Source organism: Balaenoptera borealis (assembly GCF_965194805.1).
Source record: "Balaenoptera borealis genome assembly, chromosome: 4".
Lineage (NCBI taxonomy): Eukaryota > Metazoa > Chordata > Mammalia > Artiodactyla > Balaenopteridae > Balaenoptera > Balaenoptera borealis.
The window spans coordinates 74,088,730-74,110,291 of NC_138861.1; the positions used below are offsets into that span (position 1 = coordinate 74,088,730).

Sequence of the window (21,562 nt, forward strand, 5' to 3'; positions counted from 1 at the left end):
TTGTTTTTGGCTGCATTGGGTCTTTGTTGCTGTGCGCGGGCTTTCTCTGGTTGCGGCGAGTGGGGGCTACTCTTTGTTGCAGTGCACGGGCTTCTCATTGTGGTGGCTTCTCTTGTTGTGGTGCACAGGCTCTAGGCGCTGCGCGGGCTTCAGTAGTTGGGGCTCGTGGGCTCTAGAGCGCAGGCTCAGTAGTTGTGGCGCATGGGCTTCGTTGCTCTGAGGCATGTGGGATCTTCCCAGACCAGGGCTCGAATCCATGTCCCCTGCACTGGCAGGTGGATTCTTAACCACTGTGCCACCAGGGAAGTCCCCTTAAGGTCATTCTTAATGTGTCATCTGAGAGGAGGGGAGACTGGTCCTCTGCTGAAAGATGAAGAGGCAGGAGAAGGGATGCAGGAAACTCAAGTAAACCAGAATGGCAAAGCAGCTGGGGTTGGAGCAAATCAGGACTGAAGATAAAGTGCATGGCATCAGTCTAGAACAGATACCATTTTAAGCATGGGCTTGGCTTGCTCCAAGGAAGTCTTAAATAAGCAGTGATGAAGTCTCTTTGGAAAACAAAACCAGACCACTACAATCCAATCACAGTTGTGGTTGTCACACCATGAAACCTTATCCGAATTCAGTATACTGATTTGGACAAAAATGAAATCTAAATTCCTGTATTGTGGAAGATAGATAGATTCTATCAGAAGATAGACTGTTTCCATAAGAAGCCAGTCTGCATGTAACCTAGAAAAGAGGAAAACAAAGGGGGAAAAACTGGCACTGTTTACCTAACACTGTCCACAGAGCATTGAGATACTGAATCTGGCAGATAGAGGTGCATCATCCAGGTTTAGGACAAGCATAGTTCACTTGGTTTTTTTGGCTCAGAATAGATGTGAAGATTATCTCTCCTGACATTAAGTCCATGCTCACAAAGTCACTTAATACCTAATAACATATACTGTCCATACTTTGATTTCAAGCGACAATTATGTCATTTAACAACTAGTATTCTCATTTTTGCATCTCCTCCTCCTACTCTCCCTTAACGTCTCTTACTAAATCTCTTCCTTTTCTCACCCTCACTCACTGGGCTCCAGCCACACATGCTTTGCATAGTGCTATCTTAAGGCCTTTGCAGATGTACTTAAATGAAGGATCTTGAAATGAGGAGGTCATTCTGGATTATCTGGTTGTGTCCTAAATCCAATGACAGGTGTCTTTATAAAGCACACACAGAGGGGAAAACAGAGAAGGCAATGTGAAAACTGAAGCAGAGATTGGAGTCATGTGGCCACAAGCCAAGGAAGCTGGCAACCACCAGAATTTAGAAGAGGCATGGAATGGATCCTCCCCTAGAGGCCATTCAGAGGCAGCATGGCTCTGCTGACACCTTGATTTTGGACTTCCAGCCTCAAGAACTGTGAGAGAATAAATTTCTCTTCAATTCCAAGCCAGATCAGCCAACCCTACAAAGGTTTTTGCTCCAAGCTTTGAAAAAATGAATTCTAAGACAAATTGACAATGGTTGAATGAAAAGACTATAAATACATTATGTCAACTTAATGCATAAACTTAGCATTTATTAAATGTCACTATATCTTTTAAAGAATTTATAGGTTGGGGCTTCCCTGGTGGCGCAGTGGTTGAGAATCTGTCTGCCAATGCAGGGGACACGGGTTCGAGCCCTGGTCTGGGAAGATCCCACATGCCGCGGAGCAACTGGGCCCATGAGCCACAATTACTGAGCCTGCGCATCTGGAGCCTGTGCTCTGCAACAAGAGAGGCCGCGATAGTGAGAGGCCCGTGCACCGCGATGAAAAGTGGCCCCCAGCTTGCTGCAACTAGAGAAAGCCCTCGCCCAGAAACAAAGACCCAACACAGCCATAAAAAAAAAAAAAAAAGAAATAATAATAATAATAAAAATAAATAAATAAAAAATTTACAGGCTAGATTTTCTTACTTTCCAAGAAACCCTAAGTATGTTGAATAATTATTGAAAAATCATAGCTGATAAATAAGTTACTTATAGTCAAGTAATTTTCAGAGAAAAAATGTTAAATTATTACTCTTTTGTATTATATATATTTGATGTGGTTGCATTTGAAGATGATTGGTAGGATGTAAGGTAGGGTTTTGCTTTTCAAAATGCAAGTGTGCCTGAGGCCTCAGAGGCCTAGGCAGTTCTTTCCCAGAATTCCTTAGGAGTGACACAAGTTGTTTACATGTGCTGGAGGAAAAAGAAGGAAAAAAAACTATAATTGACTTTGGGAGGCTACTACGTTGACCATATTGTCATCTCATTGTAAAATAATTTCAAAAATTGGATACAGGGTGGGAAATACTTTAATTTTCTACTTTCTATGCTCCCAAATTATTCAACTCTTCCCAAAGGATGTGTGTACTTTTATAATTTAGAAAATAAGAATTTCTCAAGTAAAATAAATTCATCATGGAACATTTTACAACACTTTGTTTAGGGAAGTCAAAATTGTTAGAACTTTTTGGCGAATAAGTTGGCACTACCAAAATAAACACACACACACACACACACACACACACACACACACAGAGAGAGAAACCTTTTCACCCAGCATAACCTCCTACACTGCAAAGAGATAAATACGAATGCTCAGTCCAGTGTTTTTAGTAAAACTAGTGGTCAAAATATTAACCAGGATTATTTTGTGAAATGGGCTTATGGGAGGGTACTTTCAACAATATGCATTTCTATATTATGTAGCTTATAACGTTATATTCAAATTATAGGGTTCAAATTTGCTTATAAATTGCTTCATTCACTTAACAATTATTCGATACTTAGAGAGTGTCAGGTTTTACTCTTTTGAATCTTCCCTCACCAATCTAAGATTGGGATGAAAAAATAATTTGTAAAAGGAGAGAAAGTAAGGAGATGACTAACTGAATGTTTTGTGGGTACCAAGGAATCTACATGGTGAAGAAAGACAGGGTAGAAGATAAAATAGAGGGTGTTATTTGAAGAGTTCCTTGATCACAATCCTAAGGAAGGCCTGCCACACCAGCTTCTTCAGAAAAGAAACTGAAAGCTAAAGCTAATTCCTTTAACTGTCAACCACCACCTTCCAAGATCCAGAGGTTTCAGACTGAAAGTCAATAGAATTACCTCACCACTCACCCACCTTCCATATAACTGTTTTCATGAATATAAACTGTTATCTTTGCTTTCTATATTTGGAAGCTATTCAATGAGTAACAGTCCCCAGCATAAATAAAACAAACCCAGAAGTTCTTCAAGTTTATTTTTAACATGTAATATAAATCATAGACAACAATGTGGTCACTCTTGGTGGTTTATGCAGACAGCTGTGGTGACATTGATTACTCAATGTCAAGGAAGAGCTAAGAAAAAATAACGTTCAGTGATTAGGGAATGTGGGACCAACACAGACTCCCTTTGTTCTCACAATATCCCCTGTGTAAAAAGTATTGATAGGGCTTCCCTGGTGGCGCAGTGGTTGAGAGTCTGCCTGCCAATGCAGGGGACACGGGTTCGAGCCCTGGTCTGGGAAGATCCCACATGCCGCGGAGCAGCTGGGCCCGTGAGCCACAACTACTGAGCCTGCGCGTCTGGAGCCTGTGCTCCGCAACAAGAGAGGCTGCGATAGTGAGAGGCCCGCGCACCACGATGAAGAGTGGCCCCCGCTTGCCACAACTAGAGAAAAGCCCTCGCACAGAAACGAAGACCCAACACAGCCATAAATAAATAAATAAATAAAAATAAATTTAAAAATTTTTAAAAAGTATTGATAAAGATAATTCATGTATGGGGACCCAGAAAATGGAGGCCGCCCCAGCAGCCCGGCCCAGGTCACAAATATAAACCTAAGTCAGCCTGCACTTCCAGGAAACGCCGCACTCTCAAGGAAACCTAACACACACAGATCCCAGCCCTCTAGCTGAGCTTTAGCTAGCTCACCTTACGCTGGAAAATAGGACCCTCTAGGCTTATAAAGAAATCGCTGACCTCCTAGGCAATCTTGTTCTGTTTCCTGTTGCCTCTTCTAAGCTCTGTAAAACTCACTGTAGCCCAAAATTCCTTGGGAAGAGGGCTCCACTGTCTGTGAGGCAGTGTACTCCCCAATCCAGGGATGGTTTTCCCTTGAATACAGTTCATCAAACTCATTACTAAATTGTATTATTTTTGTCGTTTTGTTGCAGGAAGGGGGACCCCTTCTAGGGCCCAGGAATGGGCTATTGTCTAATACTCAGAAATGAATTGTCCGAGGAGACACATGTGCTGACAAAGCAAGAGACTTTATTGGGAAGGGGCACCTGGGCGGAGAGCAGCAGGGTAAGGGAAACCGGGAGAACTGCTCTGCCACGTGGCTCGCAGTCTCGGGTTTTATGGTAATGGGGTTAGTTTCCCGGTTGTCTCTGGCCAATCCTCTGACTCAGGGTCCTTCTTGGTGGCGCACATATTGCTCAGCCAAGATGGATTCCAGCCAGAAGGGTTCTGAGAGGTTGGTAGGACATATGGACTGGCGTCTCCTGTCTCCTTTTGACCTTTCCCAAATTCACTGGTTGATGGTAGCTTGTTAGTTCCGCACTCCTTACCAGGACCTCTTGTCATAAGATAAATAAAGCAACCTAAATAAAAGGTATGTGTCAATGGTATATGGTAGAAGAAATATGAGCTTTGGAATAAAAATCCCAGCTCTGTCCATTTATTACAAACTGTGTGCTCAAGAAAAAAGTGTGTAAAGATTCTGATGCTTGTTAAGAAAAATTATCCAAAACATGGAAATAAGGCAAAAAGAAGGCTGTGTATCTTTCCAATGTCACACTTCAGGTCTATCTTAACAGGCCCATCCAAGGATGATTTAATTCTCTAGGGAAATGACCAATTTTTGTCATGCTATTTCATTTTGATTAGGCCCAGGCTCTGGGAAATTACATGTTAATGTGAAGACTTTTGCCTGATAGAGGGGCAAATGATTCCTCTCCAGCTGAAACGATACCTCCAAATGGCTACAATTTTAGTGCCCTGTAGGACATTAACTAGTTTTGTCTCTCATCTAGCAAATTTATTTAGCATGTCTTTCCTGGCTGACTTTACAAATCTCTATTCTTCAAATGGTCTTTGAAACAGCTTTACTGTCTGCCAGTTCCCTTGCTGATAAGTTAAACAAATCTTTCACACACACACACACACACACACACACACATCTCTGGGAGTCATATTTTAAATTTGGGCAAGTAGCTAATAAACATCATTTTCCTTACCCCTTGGTTTCCTCTTTGTAGTCAATGTCATGTGAGAAAAGACCTTTTCTTTGGCAGAAGATAGCCCACTCTCCACAGCTTATGGGGCTTATTTTTTCCGCTTATACAATACAATCAGGTTTAGTTTTGAACATGCGAGGTTTAAGGTGCCCATGAAACACACCAGTGGAGATGTTAAGGAAGTTCTAAGCTTAGAGTTTAGGGAAGAGGCCTGGGCTGACAATGTAAGTTTGAGAGTCATTTGCATCATCAAGAAGGTATTTACAGGGTTTCCCTGGTGGCGAAGTGGTTAAGAATCCACCTGCCAATGCAGGGCACACGGGTTTGAGCCCTGCTCCAGGAAGATCCCACATGCTGTGGAACAACTAAGCCCGTGTGCCACGACTACTGAGCCTGTGTTCCAGAGCCCAGGAGCCACAACTCCTGAAGCCCGGGCGCCTAGAGCCCATGCTCTGCAACAAGAGAAGCCACTGCAACGGAAGCCCGCGCACCTCAACAAAGAGTAGCCCCCGCTCACCGCAACTAGAGAAAGCCCGCCCACAGCAACAAAGACCCAACGCAGCCAAAACTAAATAAATAAAATAAATAAACTTTTTTTAAAAAGAAGGTATTTACAGTCATGAGGATAAACAGAGAGGGATGAAGGAGTGGGGAAAAGAATGAGAGAAGGAATAAAGACTGACACAGAGTAGTTGACGTGATACAATATCAAATTGGAACTCCAATATTTAGAGACCCACAGAGGATGAAGAGGTAGCAAAGGAGACTGGAGAGGGAACAGAGACATCAGAGAACAAAACAGTCTAGTGTCAGAGAAAACAGAGGGCTGGGTCAAATGCTGCTGAGAGGCTGTGTCAGATAAGGAGTAGAATGCATGTATTAGATATGGCAACATGGAAGACAGCCAGGACTTTAAAAAGGTCGCTTAGTGTGGAGTGATGAGGACAGATGCCTGGCTGGATTTGAATGGGTTAAAGGGTAAATGGAAGCTGAAGATGTGGAGACAATACAAGTAGAAAACTTATACTACAGATATACCTGAGACTTCTGGAAGAGATTTAGACTCTACAAACATTAATTACTTGCCTCGCAGGATCCTGATGATCTCACCAAAGTGAAATCCAACAAGATTAGATGCCTGGTACACACCACACAGTGCTATGTTATAGAATTCTTAAGAGCAATACTTGAGGAAGCTTCTACTCAAGTGGAATGTGGGTTCTAAGACCCTGACTGTCTGGGCTCAAATCCCAGCCCTTTCACTAACTAGCTCAATGACTTTGGCAATTACTACAACTCTGAGTCTCAGTTTCTTCATCTATAAGTGGGCGTGGATAACAACATCTACTTCATTAGCCTGTTGTAATGATAAAAAATATTTAGAATATGCCTTCACATAGTAAGTGATGAATAAAGGTTACCGTTATTATTATCTTTTCCAAGGAGACAGTTTAAGTAAGGAAATAGTTAAAGAGATTTATAAATACAAGGTATTAAGTGTCATGATCAAAGCAGGCATTGGGCTTGCAGGATCTTAGTTTTCTGAACTGGGATCAAACCTGTGCCCCCTGAAGTGGAAGCACAGAGTCCTAACCACTGGACCACCAGGGAATTCCCAAGGACTATATCGTTTTTTCTCATGATGACCCTATGAGAATATACTGCAAAGATATCAAGGCTTAAAAAGAATCAGAGAAAAGATATTGTAGTTTGTTATGGAATCCAGAAAGCTTCCTTAAATAATTTTTCTTGTATTTTACAAAACTGTAAAGCCCTGGGAGTTTGTAACTTTGAGATCATATGTATCTTGAGCAAAGTTTATTATCCTATGCCTGATGAAATTTTTCAGCTTGCATGTAACTGCCATGAGGGAGGGAGACAGAAAGACTTTGCTAGGGCCTTGCTGCAGTTTTCTGGCTACTTTCCCCAGTGGTGGCTTGTGTGTTGTTAACATAGACTCCTACTTAGCAAGAAAGGAGTGATAGTAAACCAATCTAGGAACCAAGTTCCTCCTTGTTTAAAGCCTATCATTGTTTCTCCACAGTAAAGCCCTCACTGAGTCCTGGTTTAAGATAGTTCCTATTCATATTCTTTTCATTCTTAAATGTCCCCTTATGAAAAGTCTTCCATTTAGTCCCTGCTTTTGAGAACTGGTCCCACCGAGCTTTAAGAATTCTGTGATCTAAAGTCTCACACAGAATGTATTTCACGGGCCAGCAGCACTGTTATCACCTGAGAGCTTGTTAAAAATGCTAAATCTGAAACCCAACCCAGACCTACTGAATCAGAAATTGCATTTTGACAAGCTGTCCATGCACATTAAAATTTAAGAGGCACTGTTATAAAAGAGGTAAAAGGAACTTCGGAAAACTTCAGGAGAATTTATCTGTGCAAAATCTCTTAAAGCAGGGCAACTTAAAACTAAATCTACCATAGAAATGTTTTCCAAAATCAGATTTTTTCAAAATCAGATTTTAAGTTCAAAACAGAATTTGTGACATGTGGTTTACTCATACCAGTGACTTGCTAAAGAGCTGAAGCTCCTTTTAAAGTATTCAACTTTTTTCAGAGAGCTGGACTTTCATATTGATAAGGAAGACTTAAATGATGACAATGGAAAGGACACATTATTTTAGACTCAGCCCTGGGAAAAAGTCATCTCCAAGAACACGATTCAAATAGAAAAGTTGAAATGGCTTCTCTTGCCATATCTCCTTTTTTTCCTTCCAGAATCAGTGGTAGCTACTTTTCAAAACTTTTTCTATTTCTAAAGAACTCATCTTTCACTGCTTGTAGACAACCTAACTTCTCTATGACAATTTGTTCTTGTACTATTCCACACAATCAAGAGTTTGATAATTTTGTTCGTTTGTTTTTGGTTTTTTGGCCGTGCAGTATGGGGATCTTAGTTCCCCGACCAGGGATTGAACCCGCGGCCCCTGCAGTGGAAGTGCGGGAGTCTTAACCACTGGACCGCCAGGGAAGTCCCAAGAGTTTGATAACTTTTAAATTTCCTTTCTATGAACTTCTTGGTTTCAAGGAATTCTTTGTATCCACTTCTACCTGCAACTCTATTTGTCAGGTTTGCAAGTACATTTTTTCTTCTTTTTTTATAGATTAATTAATTTATTTATTTATTATTTATTGGCTGCATTGGGTCTTCCGTTGCTGTGCGCGGGCTTTCTCTAGTTGCAGCGAGCAGGGGCTACCCTTCGTTGCGGTGCGAGGGCTTCTCATTGCGGTGGCTTCTCTTGTTGCAGAGCACAGGCTCTAGGCGCACAGGCTTCAGTAATTGTGGCACACGGGCTCAGTAGTTGTGGCTCACGGGCTCTAGAGTGCAAACTCAGTAGTTGTGGCGCACGGGCTTAGCTGCTCCACGGCACGTGGGATCTTCCCGGACCAGGGCTTGAACCCGTGTCCCCTGCATTGGCAGGCGGATTCTTAACCACTGCGCCACCAGGGAAACCCGCGAGTACATTTTAATTTCATGTCTAGGAAACAATTTGTCAATTTTAAATAATGTTAGTGGTAGGCTCAGAAAGACATTGAGAAGTTCATGATGATGAGCGTAGCTTACACTAACATGGGCATATTTGAAAAGTGATGAATTATGGAAGGCAGCAGGAGCCCAAAGTACAACTTTATCCCAGTATGGCTGGCATCTTCCTTTATCTTACAGGAAATGGCCAAGAGTGGAAACCTGGAGCGTTAGGATCTGAAAAAGGAGTCCTTGATTCTTGACTAATTGTAGAGGTGTGATGGGCTGGGGATCAGGACACCTATTAAACTGTTTAAAAATTCATAAAGAGGCACTTTCAACTGTCTTAAAATTTCAGTTATTTCCCCCAAATCAGGATGCATTCAAGGTGAGTGTTTTATTCCAATATAATTAAAGTAATATGTTGGATTAGACTACTTTATGCTCATCCTTGTGAAGCACTGTCCTGGTGTCATTTACTGAGCATACTGCCCCAAACAAGCCAGTAACCTTGACTCCCATTCCCTACTCTCTCAAAGCTCCTTGTAAGTAGAATGAACATGATTTTTAGAGTCAAGAAATCTGAGTATACACCCTAAAGGAGCCTCGTTTTTCTCATTTGTAAAGTGGATTGATAAGACCTCTTAAACAAGGTAGAATTAAGACTGATCCATACAGCCAACAGCCCATAATCATTACTCAGTAAATGTTAGTTCCTTTCTCTGGCAGCGCGTAAAATATCTTAATCCTTCAAGAAAAATGCTGGGTGTGGAAGGCGGAAATGGTTTATGAAAAACAGCCCCTGGGGCACTGTTAACACCCTAGGGATGATCTTTTCTCTCTACCTGCCCTCTGAATTCTCCAGATGCAACCTTGCAATATTAAGAATCACTTTGCCCACAGCTCGTGAAGAGTTGAGATGAAACTGCTGCCCAAAACCATGTGACGATGGGCATACGTTTTAGAAAGGAAGATCATATATTTCAGTGTAAGCAAACCCTTGGAAGTTCCCTTTGCTCTCAGTAGAGCCTTCAGCAGTGCCTGCAGCCTCTGGCACCATGGATACCGCCTTTACTGAGGCAATAGCCTCCATTGTTATGTGCAGCATCCCACGGTAATTGACAGCTACAGGGTTTAGGAGAAGGAGGAAGGCCACAGAACAGACATCAAAGGCAATTATCGCAAAACCCAGCTTGCTGTGAATGGAAGCGGTCACTCAGAATGTCATTTTGGAAATAAATTCCCTGGACAGATTAAAAATTTTAATAGTCACCAAAGTAAAAATGTGACCCAGGGCTTTCTATGAAGATGATGTTTTGACCAAAAGCATACTACCACATGCTTCCTGGGGTTGAGTATTTCCTGATTTGCAAATATGCTCCTTCCTGGTACCTCAAAAGCTGTTTGATTACATTTCCAAAATAGTGACATCTGTTTTTCATTCCACAGTAAGTTCATACATTCCTTCCTGCCAGCTTGCAGCAAATAGCTATGAAGCACCTACTACCTGCAAAGCATTTCTTCAGGAAATATGAAAATTTGACCATAAGGAATTCCCTGGTGGTCCAGTGGCTAGAGCTCTGTGCTTCTACTGCAGGGGCACGGGTTCAATCCCTAGTAGGGGAACTAAGATCCCACAAGCTGCACAGCACTGCTAAAAAAAAAAAACAAAACATTGACCATAGAGGTGGGCAGGGGAACACATTAATGCAAACAAGAGATCTTAAATTAATTATCATTAATTATCATAGGGGGCATAGGAGGGAGGCCGGGGGTATCAGGAGAGGCAGGTGGGAGGGGCCCTTGGGGAGGAGCAGGAGAGGAGCGGAGGATGATTGCCCCGCCCACTTGGGCGTGGGGAGCCTGCTGAGCTCCCAGGCCAGTCCCCTGCCTTCCAAGGCTCCCCCTTCCGCTTACCCCCACCCCCACATTGGTCCTGGAGGCATAGGAGGGAGGCTGGGGAGATCCAGGAGAGGCAGGTGGGAGGGGCCGGGGCCCTCCCAGACCCCAGGCCAGAGGAACAGGAGAGGAGAGGAGGGAGTTTGTCCCGCCCACTCAAGCCCAGGAAACCTGCTGGGCTCCCAGGTGAGGTCCCCTGCCCACTGAGACCTGGGGTGGGGGCACGCCTGGGCCCCACCCCCCAGAGCCCCAGGGCCTTTTCCAGCCCTGTGGGTCCTGAGCATTGGCCCTGCCCACCGTCCAAACCTCGCCCTCGCTTAGGCCCCCGCTCTCCACAGCCAAGTCCCCCCCCCCCTTTTTTTTCTTTTCCCTCCTCCTCTTTTTTACTATTGTGGTATTGATGTACCTTCCGGTTGTTGATTCATCTATATTTTTATTTTTACATTCTTTCTAACATATCTGTTAGTTTCCTAGTATAATTTTATTTTTTACTTTGTTATTGTTTTTTGTTTTTTGGGGGTTTTTTTTGCCACCCCGTGTGGCTTGTGGGATCTTGATTTGTGAGCCTGGGGTTGGGCAGAAACTCCTGCGGTGGGAGCTCTGAGTCCAAACCACTGGACTAACAGAGAACCTCAGACCCCAGAAAATATTCATTGGAGTGAGGTCTCACAGAGTTCCTAATCTCAGCACCAAGACCCAGCTCTACCCAACAGCCTAAAACTCCAGTGCTGGAAGCCTCAGGCCAAACAACCAGTAAGACAGGAACACAATCCCACTCATAAAAAAACAAAAAAATGAGACAGCAAAAAAATAGGTCACAGATGAAGGAGCAAGGTAAAAACCTACAAAACCAAATAAATGAAGAGGAAATAGGCAATCTACCTGAAAAAGAATTCAGAGTAATGATAGTAAAGATGATCCAGAATCTCGGAAATAGAATGGAAGCACGGATTGAGAAAATACAAGAAATGTTTAACAAAGAACTAGAAGAACTAAAGTACAAACAAACAGAGATGAACAACACAGTAACCGAAATGAAAGATACACTATAAGGAATCAATAACCGAATAACTGAGGCAGAAGAACGAATAAGTGAGCTGGAGGACAAAATGGTGGAAATAACTACTGAGGAGCGGAATAAAGAAAAAAGAATGAAAAGAATTGAAGACAATCTCAGAGACCTCTGGGACAACAATAAACGCACCAACATTCGAATTATAGGGGTCCCAGAAGAAGAAGAGAAAAAGAGAGGGTCTGAGAAAATATTCAAAGAGATTATAGGGGAAAACTTCCCTAACATTGGAATGGAAATAGTCACCTAAGTCCAGGAAGCACAGAGAGTCCCATACAGGATAAACCCTAGGAAAAACACACCAAGACACATATTAATCAAACTAACAAAAATTACATTCAAAGAAAAAATATTAAAACCTGCAGGGGAAAAACAAAAAATAACATACAAAGGAATCTCCATAAGGTTATCAGCTGATTTGTCAGTGGAAACTCTGCAGGCCAGAAGGGAGTGGCAGGATATACTTAAAGTGATGAAAGAGAAAAACCTGCAACCAAGATTACTCTAACCAGAAAGGATTTAATTCAGATTCCATGGAGAAGTCAAAAGCTTTTCAGACAAACAAAAGCTAAGAGAATTCAGCACCACCAAACCAGCTTTAAAACAAATGCTAAAGAAACTTATCTAAGTGGGAAACACAAGAGAAGAAAAAGACACACAAAAACAAACCCAAAACAACTAAGAAAATGGGGACATCCCTGGTGGCACAGTGGTTAAGAATCCGCTTGCCAATGCATGGAACACAGGTTCAAGCCCTGGTCTGGGAAGATCCCACATGGTGCAGAGCAACTAAGACCGTGAGCCACAACTACTGAGCCCATGTGCCGCAACTACTGAAGCCCACATGCCTAGAGCCTGAGCTCCAAAACAAGAGAAGCTACCACAATGAGAAGCCCATGCACCACAATGAAGAGAAGCCCCCGCTCGCCACAACTAGAGAAAGCCCATGCACAGCAATGAAGACCCAACAACAAAGACCAAACACCACCAAAAATAAATAAATAAATAAATTTATTTTTTAAAAAAAAGAAAGAAAATGGTAATAGGAACATACATATCGATAATAACCTTGAATGTAAATGGATTAAATACCCTAACCAAAAGACACAGACTGGCTGAATGGATACAAAAACAAGACCCATATATATGCTGTCTACAAGAGACCCACTTCAGACCTAGGGACACATACAGACTGAAAGTGAAGGGATGGAAAAAGATATTCCATGCAAAGGGAAATCAAAAGAAAGCTGGAGTAGCAATACTCGTATCAGATAGAATAAACTTTAAAATAAAGACTGTTACAAGAGATAAGGAAGAACACTACATAATGATCAAAGGATCGATCCAAGAAGAAGATATAACAATTATAAATGTTTATGCACCCAACACAGGAGCACCTCAATACATAAGGCAAATGTTAACAACCATGGAAGGAGAAATTGACAGTAACACAATAATAGTAGGAGACTTTAACACCCCACTTACACCAATGGACAGATCATCCAAACAGAAAATAAATAAAGAAACACAAGCTTTAAATGACACAATAGACCAGATAGATCTAATTGATATTTATAGAACAACCCACCCCAAAGTGACAGAATACACTTTCTTCTCAAGTGCACATGGAACATTCTTCAGGATAGATCACATCTTAGGTCACAAATCAAACCTTGAAAAATTTAAGAAAATTGAAATCATATGAAGCATCTTTTCTGACCACAAAGCTCTGAGACTGGAAATCAATTACAGAAAAAAAAACTGTAAAAAACACAAATACATGGAGGCTAAAGAGTGCACTACTAAATAACCAAGAGATCACTGAAGAAATCAAAGAAGAAATAAAAAAATACATAGAAACAAATGACAATGAAAACACAGACAATCTAAAACCTATGGGATGAGGCAAAAGCAGTTCTAAGAGGGAAGTTTATAGGAATTCAATCTCACTTCAAGAAACAAGAAAAATCTCAAATAAATAATCTAACCCTACACTTAAAACAACTAGAGAAAGAAGAACAAAGAAAACCCAAACTCAGTAGAAGGAAGGAAATCATAAAGATCAGAGCAGAAATAAATGAAATAGAAATGCAGAAAACAACAGCAAAGATCAATAAAACTAAAAGCTGGTTCTTTGAGAAGATAAACAAAATTGATAAACCCTTAGCCAGACTCATCAAGAAAAAAAGGGAGAGGACTCAAATCAATAAAATTAGAAATGAAAAAGGAGAAATCACAACTGACACTGCAGAAATACAAAGGATTATAAGAGACTACTACAAACAACTATATGCCAATAAAATGGACAACCACAAAGAAATAGACAAATTCTTGGAAAGGTACAATTTTCCAAGACCGAACCAGGAAGAATTAGAAAATATAAACAGACCAATCACAAGCACTGAAATTGAAACCATAATTTAAAATTTTCCAACAAACAAAAGTCCAGGACCAGATGGCTTCACAGGCGAATTCTATCAAACATCTAGAGAAGAGCTAACACCCATCCTTCTCAAACTCTTCCAAAAAATTGCAGAGGAAGGAACACTCCCAAACTCATTCTATGAGGCCACCATCACCCTGATACCAAAACCAGAAAATGATATCACAAAAAAAGGAAATTATAGACCAATATCACTGATGAACGTAGATGCAAAAATCCTCAACAAAATACTAGCAAACAGAATCCAACAACACATTAAAAGGATCATACACCATGATCAAGTGGGATTTATCTCAGGGATGCAAGGATTCTTCAATATATGCAAATCAATCAATGTGATACACCACATTAACAAATTAAGGAATAAAAACCATATGATCATCTCAATAGATGCAGAAAAAACTTTAGACAAAATTAAACACCCATTATGATAAAAACTCTCCAGAAAATGGGCATAGAGGGAACCTACCTCAACATAATAAAGGCCATATATGACAAACCCACAGCAAGCATCATACTCAGTGGTGAAAAACTGAAAGCATTTACACTAGAATCAGGAACAAGACAAGAATGTCCACTCTCGCCACTCTTATTCAGCATAGTTTTGGAAGTCCTAGGCACAGCAGTGAGAGAAGAAAAAGAAATAAAAGGAATAGAAATTGGAAAAGAAGAAGTAAAACTGTCACTATTTGCCGATGACATGATACTGTACATAGAAAATCCTAAAGATGCCACCAGAAAACTACTAGAACTAATCAATGAATTTGCTAAAGTTGCAGGATACAAAATTAATGCACAGAAATCTCTGGCATTCCTATACACTAACAATGAAAAATCAGAAACAGAAATTAAGGAAACACTCCCATTTACCACTGCAACAAAAAGAATTAAATACCTAGGAATAAACCTGCCTAAGGAGGCGAAAGGCTTTTACTCAGAAAACTATAAAACACTGATGAAAGAAATCAAAGATGACATAAACAGATGGAGAAATATACCATGTTCTTGGACTAGAGGAATCAAAATTATGAAAATGACTATACTACCCAAAGCAATCTGCAGATTCAATGCAAGCCCTATCTAACTACCAATGACATCCTTCACAGAATTAGAAGAAAAAAATCTTACAATTCTTATGGAAGCACAAAAGACCCCGAATAGCCAAAGCAATCTTGAGAATGAAAAACGGAGCTGGAGGAATCAGGCTCCCCGACTTCAAACTATACCACAAAGCTACAGTAATCAAGACAGTCTGGTACTGGCACAAAAACAGAAATATAGATCAATGGTATGGGATAGAATGCCCAGAGATAAACCACACATATATGGGCACCTAATTTATGACAAAGGAGGCAGGAACATACAATAGAGAAAAGACAGCCTCTTCAATAAGTGGTGCTGGGAAAACTGGACAACTACATGTAAAAGAATGAAATTAGAACCCTCCCTAACACCATATACAAAAATAAACTCCAAATGGATTAAAGACTTAAATGTAAGACCAAACACTATAAAACTTTTATAGGAAAAACACTCTTTGACATAAACCACAGCAAGATCTGTTTTGACCTTGAGTAACTGGAAATAAAAACAAAAATAAACAAATGGGACTTAATTAAACTTAAAAGCTTTTGCACAGCAAAGGAAACCATAAACAAGCCAAAAAGACAACCCTCAGAACGGGAGAAAATATTTGCAAATGAAACAACAGACAAAGGACTAATCTTCAAATATACAAACAGCTCATGGAGCTCAATATCAAAAAACAAACAATCCAGTTAAAAAATGGGCGGAAGACCTAAATAGACATTTCACCAAGGAAGACATACACATGGCCAAGAGGCACATGAAAAGATGCTCAACATCACTAATTATTAGAGAAATTCAAATCAAAACTACAATGAGATATCACCTCACATTGGTTTAGAATTGTCATTATCAAAAAAGCTAGCAACAATAAATGCTAGAGAGGGTGTGGTGAAAAGGGAACCCTCCTACATTGTTGGTGGGAATGTAAATTGATACAACCACTATGGAAAACAGTATGGAGGTTCCTTAAAAAACTAAAAATAGTACTACCATATGACCCAGCAATCCCACTACTGGGCATATACCCTGAGAAAACCGTAATTCAAAAAGAGACATGCACCACAATGTTCATTGCAGCACTATTTACAATAGCCAGGACATGGAAGCAACCTAAATGTCCATCGACAGATGAATGGATAAAGAAGATGTGGCACATATATAGAATGGAATATTACTCAGCCATAAAAAGAAACACAATTGAGTTATTTGTAGTGAGGTGGATGGACCTAGAGTCTGTCATACAGAGTGAAGTAAGTCAGAAAGAGAAAAACAAATACTGTATGCTACCACATATATATGGAAGCTAAAAGAAAAAAAGAATGGTACTGATGAACCTAGTTGCAGGGCAGGAATAAAGAGGTAAGCATAGAGAATGGACTTGATGACATGGGGTGGGAGGGTGACGTGAGAGTAGCATCGACATATATACACTACTGAATGTAAAATAGTTGGCTGGTGGGAAACAGCAGAATAGCACAGGGAGATCGGCTTGGGGATCTGTGATGACCTAGAGGGGTAGGATAGGGAGGGGATATGGAGACATGTGTATGCATATGGCTGATTCACTTTGTTGTGCAACAGAAACTAACATGGTATTGTGAAGCAATTATACTCCAATAAAGATCTATTAAGAAAAATAAAATAATAAAATAAATAAAATAAAAATAAACAAATAAAATGAAATAACATAGGGAAATTCCCTGCCATCCAGTGGTTAGGACTCTGCGTTTCCACTGCAGGGGCACGGGTTCAATCCTTGGTCAGGGAACTAAGATCCTGCAGGCCATGCTGTGTGGCCAAAAAAATAAATAAAATAATATAGAAGATATACTCTCGGGACTTCCCTGTTGGCGTGGTGGTTAAGAATCTGCCTGCCAATGCAGGGGACACAGGTTTGATCCCTGGTCCAGGAAGATCCCACATGCCTCGGAGCAACTAAGCCCGTGCACCACAACTACTGTGCCCACCCGCCACAACTAGTGAAGCCTACGCGCCCTAGGGCCTGTGTGCTGCAGCTACTGAGGCTGCGTGCTGCAACTACTGTAGTCTGCACAGCTAGAACCTGTGCTCCTCAACAAGAGAAGCCACCACAATGTAAAGCCCGTACACCACAATGAAGAGTAGCCCCTGCTTGCCGCAGCTAGAGAAAGCCCACGTGCAGCAATGAAGACCCAATGCAGCCAAAAAAAAAAAAAAAAAAAACCACTCTCAAAAGCATAAAATATTTAAGTAATAAAAATTGGAGAAAAAAATTATTTTCACATGTAGGGGACATGGCTAAGAGAAAGACCTGAATGATCGCCAGATATAAATTTGGAAAAGTATAGAATTTGATTTTATATAAGCTGTTCTAAAAAGTTAACCAGAACAACCTGAAATCTAACTTTTTTTTTTTTCAGGAAATTATGGTAAATATTCCCAATGACTGAAATTCAAGGAACATCCAACACCTGAAATGACCAGAGAAATCACCGACTGACGTATGGACAGATGAAAAAATTTGAATATCATAGTTCTAGGTTCCATTACATATTCACTCATTCCTGCTGTCTGCTTGCCTGCAAACATGAACTTCATTATGCCTGTCTCACAATCCTTCTTTGAGTACCGATACTGTGGAAACATGGAACTTATAGGCTGCAAGGGGCTGAAGTTCTTTCTTCTTGAGAATGTGTTTATAGATCTCTCTAAATGAGAAACAGAGAACAGCATTCTTCTTTGTTCTTTGCCTGGAACAAATGAAGTTCAGAGTAGCATGCAAAAATCAGAGAGAAAATGGGACTCCACCACAGTAATAAGAACTTTGGATTATTCTGTGTTTGTTGATCATCATTAAAGATATTTGTGCATGGCTGCACAAAACAAAACAAAAACAAAAAAGCAAAAACAAAAAAGCCCTTCAGAGATAAGAAAGTTTCCCTTCATATTAACAAACATTTACTGTGGGTATTCTCAAGGTGCTGAGGAATTCAAAGATGTCCATGACAATATTGCTGCCCTGGGCCCCTGTCTTTGTAATCTTAGGGGAGATAAATCTGAAAACCAGGCACATACGAAAGGAAAATGTGCGGCCCCTTGTTACAATATTTTTAAGAATTTCAAGTTAGTGACAACAGAGCATTAAATCAAGCTCAGGATCTTCTAATTGTGGGCCCCCATGTGATTGCACTGGTCACACAACCATGAAGCTGTCCCTGAAGAAAACAACAAATCATTAAGGCAAAATAGAATGAAATAAACTCTTGAGAAATGCACAAGGTGTTGAGGAAATAAGAAAGGAATAAGCCATTAGGCACCCATGCTACAGAAAACAGGCTGAAAGATTATACACAAAAATGCCAACACCTCCTCTAAGAGCAGTGGATGTGGGGCTGAGGAGGGTAGTGTCAAATGAGAAAAATGCGCAACCAAAAAGTTGAGAATTATGTTTTATTTGGTGGACTTGCTGAGGACTTAAGCCCAGGAGACAGCCTGTCAGATAGCTCAGAGGGACTGTTCCGAAGAGGTAAGGGAGGAGCCAGGATATATAGGAGTTTCTGCAAAAAAACAAAAACCAACCGACTAACCAAACAAAAAAACCCAGGTAGTTGGAACATGAAAAGATTACTGTTAATTAAAGAAAACCTGACATCTCAAGTTAATGAATATGGTGCTTTTCTATGTATGGGAGGATGCAAGAGTCTGGGCTCATTGAAATCATTCCTTTGATATGAACCTTAACTATCTAGGGCCTGGATCCTGCTTTTCTCCATCCTGAATTCCCTCAGGGTCCACAGTGGGGGGATGGCTGCAGTGGTTGATGGCTTGATGGCCCCAGCATCCTTTGTTCACTGATATGACAGGTGAAATTCTTCATTCACAGTTGGGAGTGATACAGAAGGCTTTACTTGTTTGGTCTCTGTACTTCTGTATTATTTGAATCTTTTACCATGAGTTTGTATTTATGTATTTGTAATTCAAATAAATGACTTAACTAAAGGCTACAGCCAACCTGTTCCTTTTCTTTTCTTTTCATTGAAGTATAGTTGATTTACAATGTTGTGACAACAGCCTACTGTTTCTTTTTTTTTTTCTTTTTAATAAATTTATTTATTCTTATTTTTGGCTGCATTGGGTCTTTGTTGCTGAGCGTGGGCTTTCTCTAGTTGCGGTGAGCGGGGGTTACTCTTTGTGCGGTGTGCAGGCTTCTCATTGCAGTGGCTTCTCTTTGTTGCAGAGCACGGGCTCTAGGCATACGGGCTCAGTAGTTGTGGCTTGCGGGCTCTAGAGCTCAGGCTCAGTAATTGTGGTGCACGGGTTTATTTGTTCCACAGCATGTGGGATCTTCCCAGACCAGGGCTCGAACCCGTGTCCCCTGCATTGGCAGGCAGATGCTTAACCACTGCACCACCAGGGAAACCCAGCCTACTGTTTCTTTTTTTTTTTTAATTTATTTATCTTAATTAGTTTATTTTTGGCTGCGTTGGGTCTTTGTTGCTGCACGCAGGCTTTCTCTAGTTGTGGCGAGCAGGGGCTACTCTTTGTTACGGTGAGTGGGCTTCTCATTGGGGTGGCTTCTCTTGTTGCAGAGCATGGGCTCTAGGTGCGTGGGCTTCAGCCTACTGTTTCTTAATGGTTATCTCAGGAGTCAGTAGGAAGACAAATCTTTGGTATTAGTTCTCTATTTCTGCACGAAGTCAAAACTTAGTGCCTTAAAACAACAATAAATATGAACTAGCTCAGACAATTTCAGGAATTTGGGAGAGCCCTACCTGGGTGCTTCTGGCTTGGGGTCTCTCATGATGTTGTGGTCAAATGTCAGCTCGGGCTGCAATCTCATCTGAAGGCTTGATGGAGCTGGAGGATCCACTTAGAAGATGGCCCACTCATATGAGTGGCCCACTTGGTGCTGGCTGTTGGCAGATGCACTGGTTCCTCACCTACTCAAATGTCCTTATGACATGGCAATTGACTTCCCCCAGAGCAAGTGATCCAAGAGAGCAAGTCAAAAGCTGCAATGTGTTTTATGACCTAGACCAGGAGTTCGCAAACTACAAGTGATGGATAAAGCCACCCTGCTACCTTTTTTGTAAATAAAGTTTTATTGGATCACAGCTGCAGTCATCATTTACTTATTGGTTGCTTTCATGCTACAGTGACAGAGGTGAGTAGTTACAATAGAAACCATATAGCTTGTAAAGCTTAAAGTATTTACTACATTTACTACCTTTTACAAAAACGTTTGTCAACCTTTGACCTAGCCTTGGAAGTCATGCACAATTATTTCTATTGGTTATAGGGATAAACCCTGATACAGTGTGGGAGAGGACTATACAGAGTATGAATAAGAGGAGGCAGGGATCATTGGGGACCATCCTGGAGGCTAGCTGCCACGTACTTCCCCTCCTAGGGGCTCTCTAATAACTCTGTCATTGCACTTGCCACCTCATATGGTAACTATCTGTTTATGAGTCAGCTTCCCCCACTATGATACTAAAGCACCTGGGGGCCTGAGCTGTGCCCTGTTCCATCTTTGGGCGTCAGTGCTAGCACGACGGTGCTTAAGGTATAAGAGTAGCAAGAGCTCAATAATGTTTGTGGGCTGCATTCATGTAAATTGGGAGTGTCAGGAAAGTTTGACTTCATTGGGCAGGGGGCATTCAAACAAATCTTGAAGGAGGGGTTTGATTTAAGTAGAGAAAAGAAGACAAAATAAGGAAGACAGATAAATAGAAGACAGAAAAAAAGATTAGATAGAAGCAGCAGTACAGCTATTGATTATTTGCCTGACGAATTATCATAATCTGCCCTTCTTAAAAGCCTGTGCACTAATCAGGATGCTTTTGGTTGCAAATGGCACAAGTCGAAGTGGAGGAGAATCAGGGAAGGGTAGAGGTGCAAATGTATCTCAGGGCTGCCTTGGAACCAAACTGTAATGTCACACGAATCCCTTTCTCCATGTTTCTCCTGCTCTTCTCTCTTTATGTGGGCTATACAGCCTCTGGTTCAGTATTGTAGTGTGGAGGCTGACCCAGGAAAGGACTTTTTCTCTAATGCTGAATAGAAAAATTCTGGGAAGGGATTCTGATTGGCCTGGATTGAGTCACAGACCCACTCCTGTGATGGTGGTTGAGAGTTGGCAGAGGATGGGGATACTTAAATTGGATGTGCCTATAAGAACCCCTGACTTGAGTGAGAGGTGTACTACTTCCCCCAAAGAAGCAGGATGCTGTCAAAAAAGGAAGAGAGGAGTACTGGGTGGGCAAAACAGTAATATCTACTCTATCAGTGGCTTCCATTATCTTTTTGAGCCAGCAAGAAAAGGCATTTTATCATTAGGAAACACTAC

General features: G+C 41.2%; 1 protein-coding gene and 1 long non-coding RNA gene across 3 annotated transcripts in view; one reads left to right on the forward strand and one right to left on the reverse strand.

Moving 5' to 3' along the window:
* The window catches only part of LOC309627973, a 67,235-nt gene extending 49,775 nt beyond the window's left edge, over positions 1-17,460 (forward strand). Inside the window, exon 2 of the long non-coding RNA XR_014244076.1 lies at positions 16,538-17,460. This is a non-coding gene — a long non-coding RNA (uncharacterized lncRNA). The remainder of the gene's footprint in view (positions 1-16,537) is intronic.
* LOC309627931 (uncharacterized protein) overlaps positions 10,985-21,562 on the reverse strand; it is a 197,473-nt gene continuing 186,895 nt past the window's right edge. For both annotated transcript variants that reach the window (XR_014244021.1, XM_082390326.1), the window contains exon 4: positions 10,985-18,770. Coding sequence is in view for 1 of the 2 variants with exons in the window: in XM_082390326.1 (XP_082246452.1) it covers positions 18,718-18,770 (53 nt within the window). In the remaining variant the exon portion in view is untranslated. The remainder of the gene's footprint in view (positions 18,771-21,562) is intronic.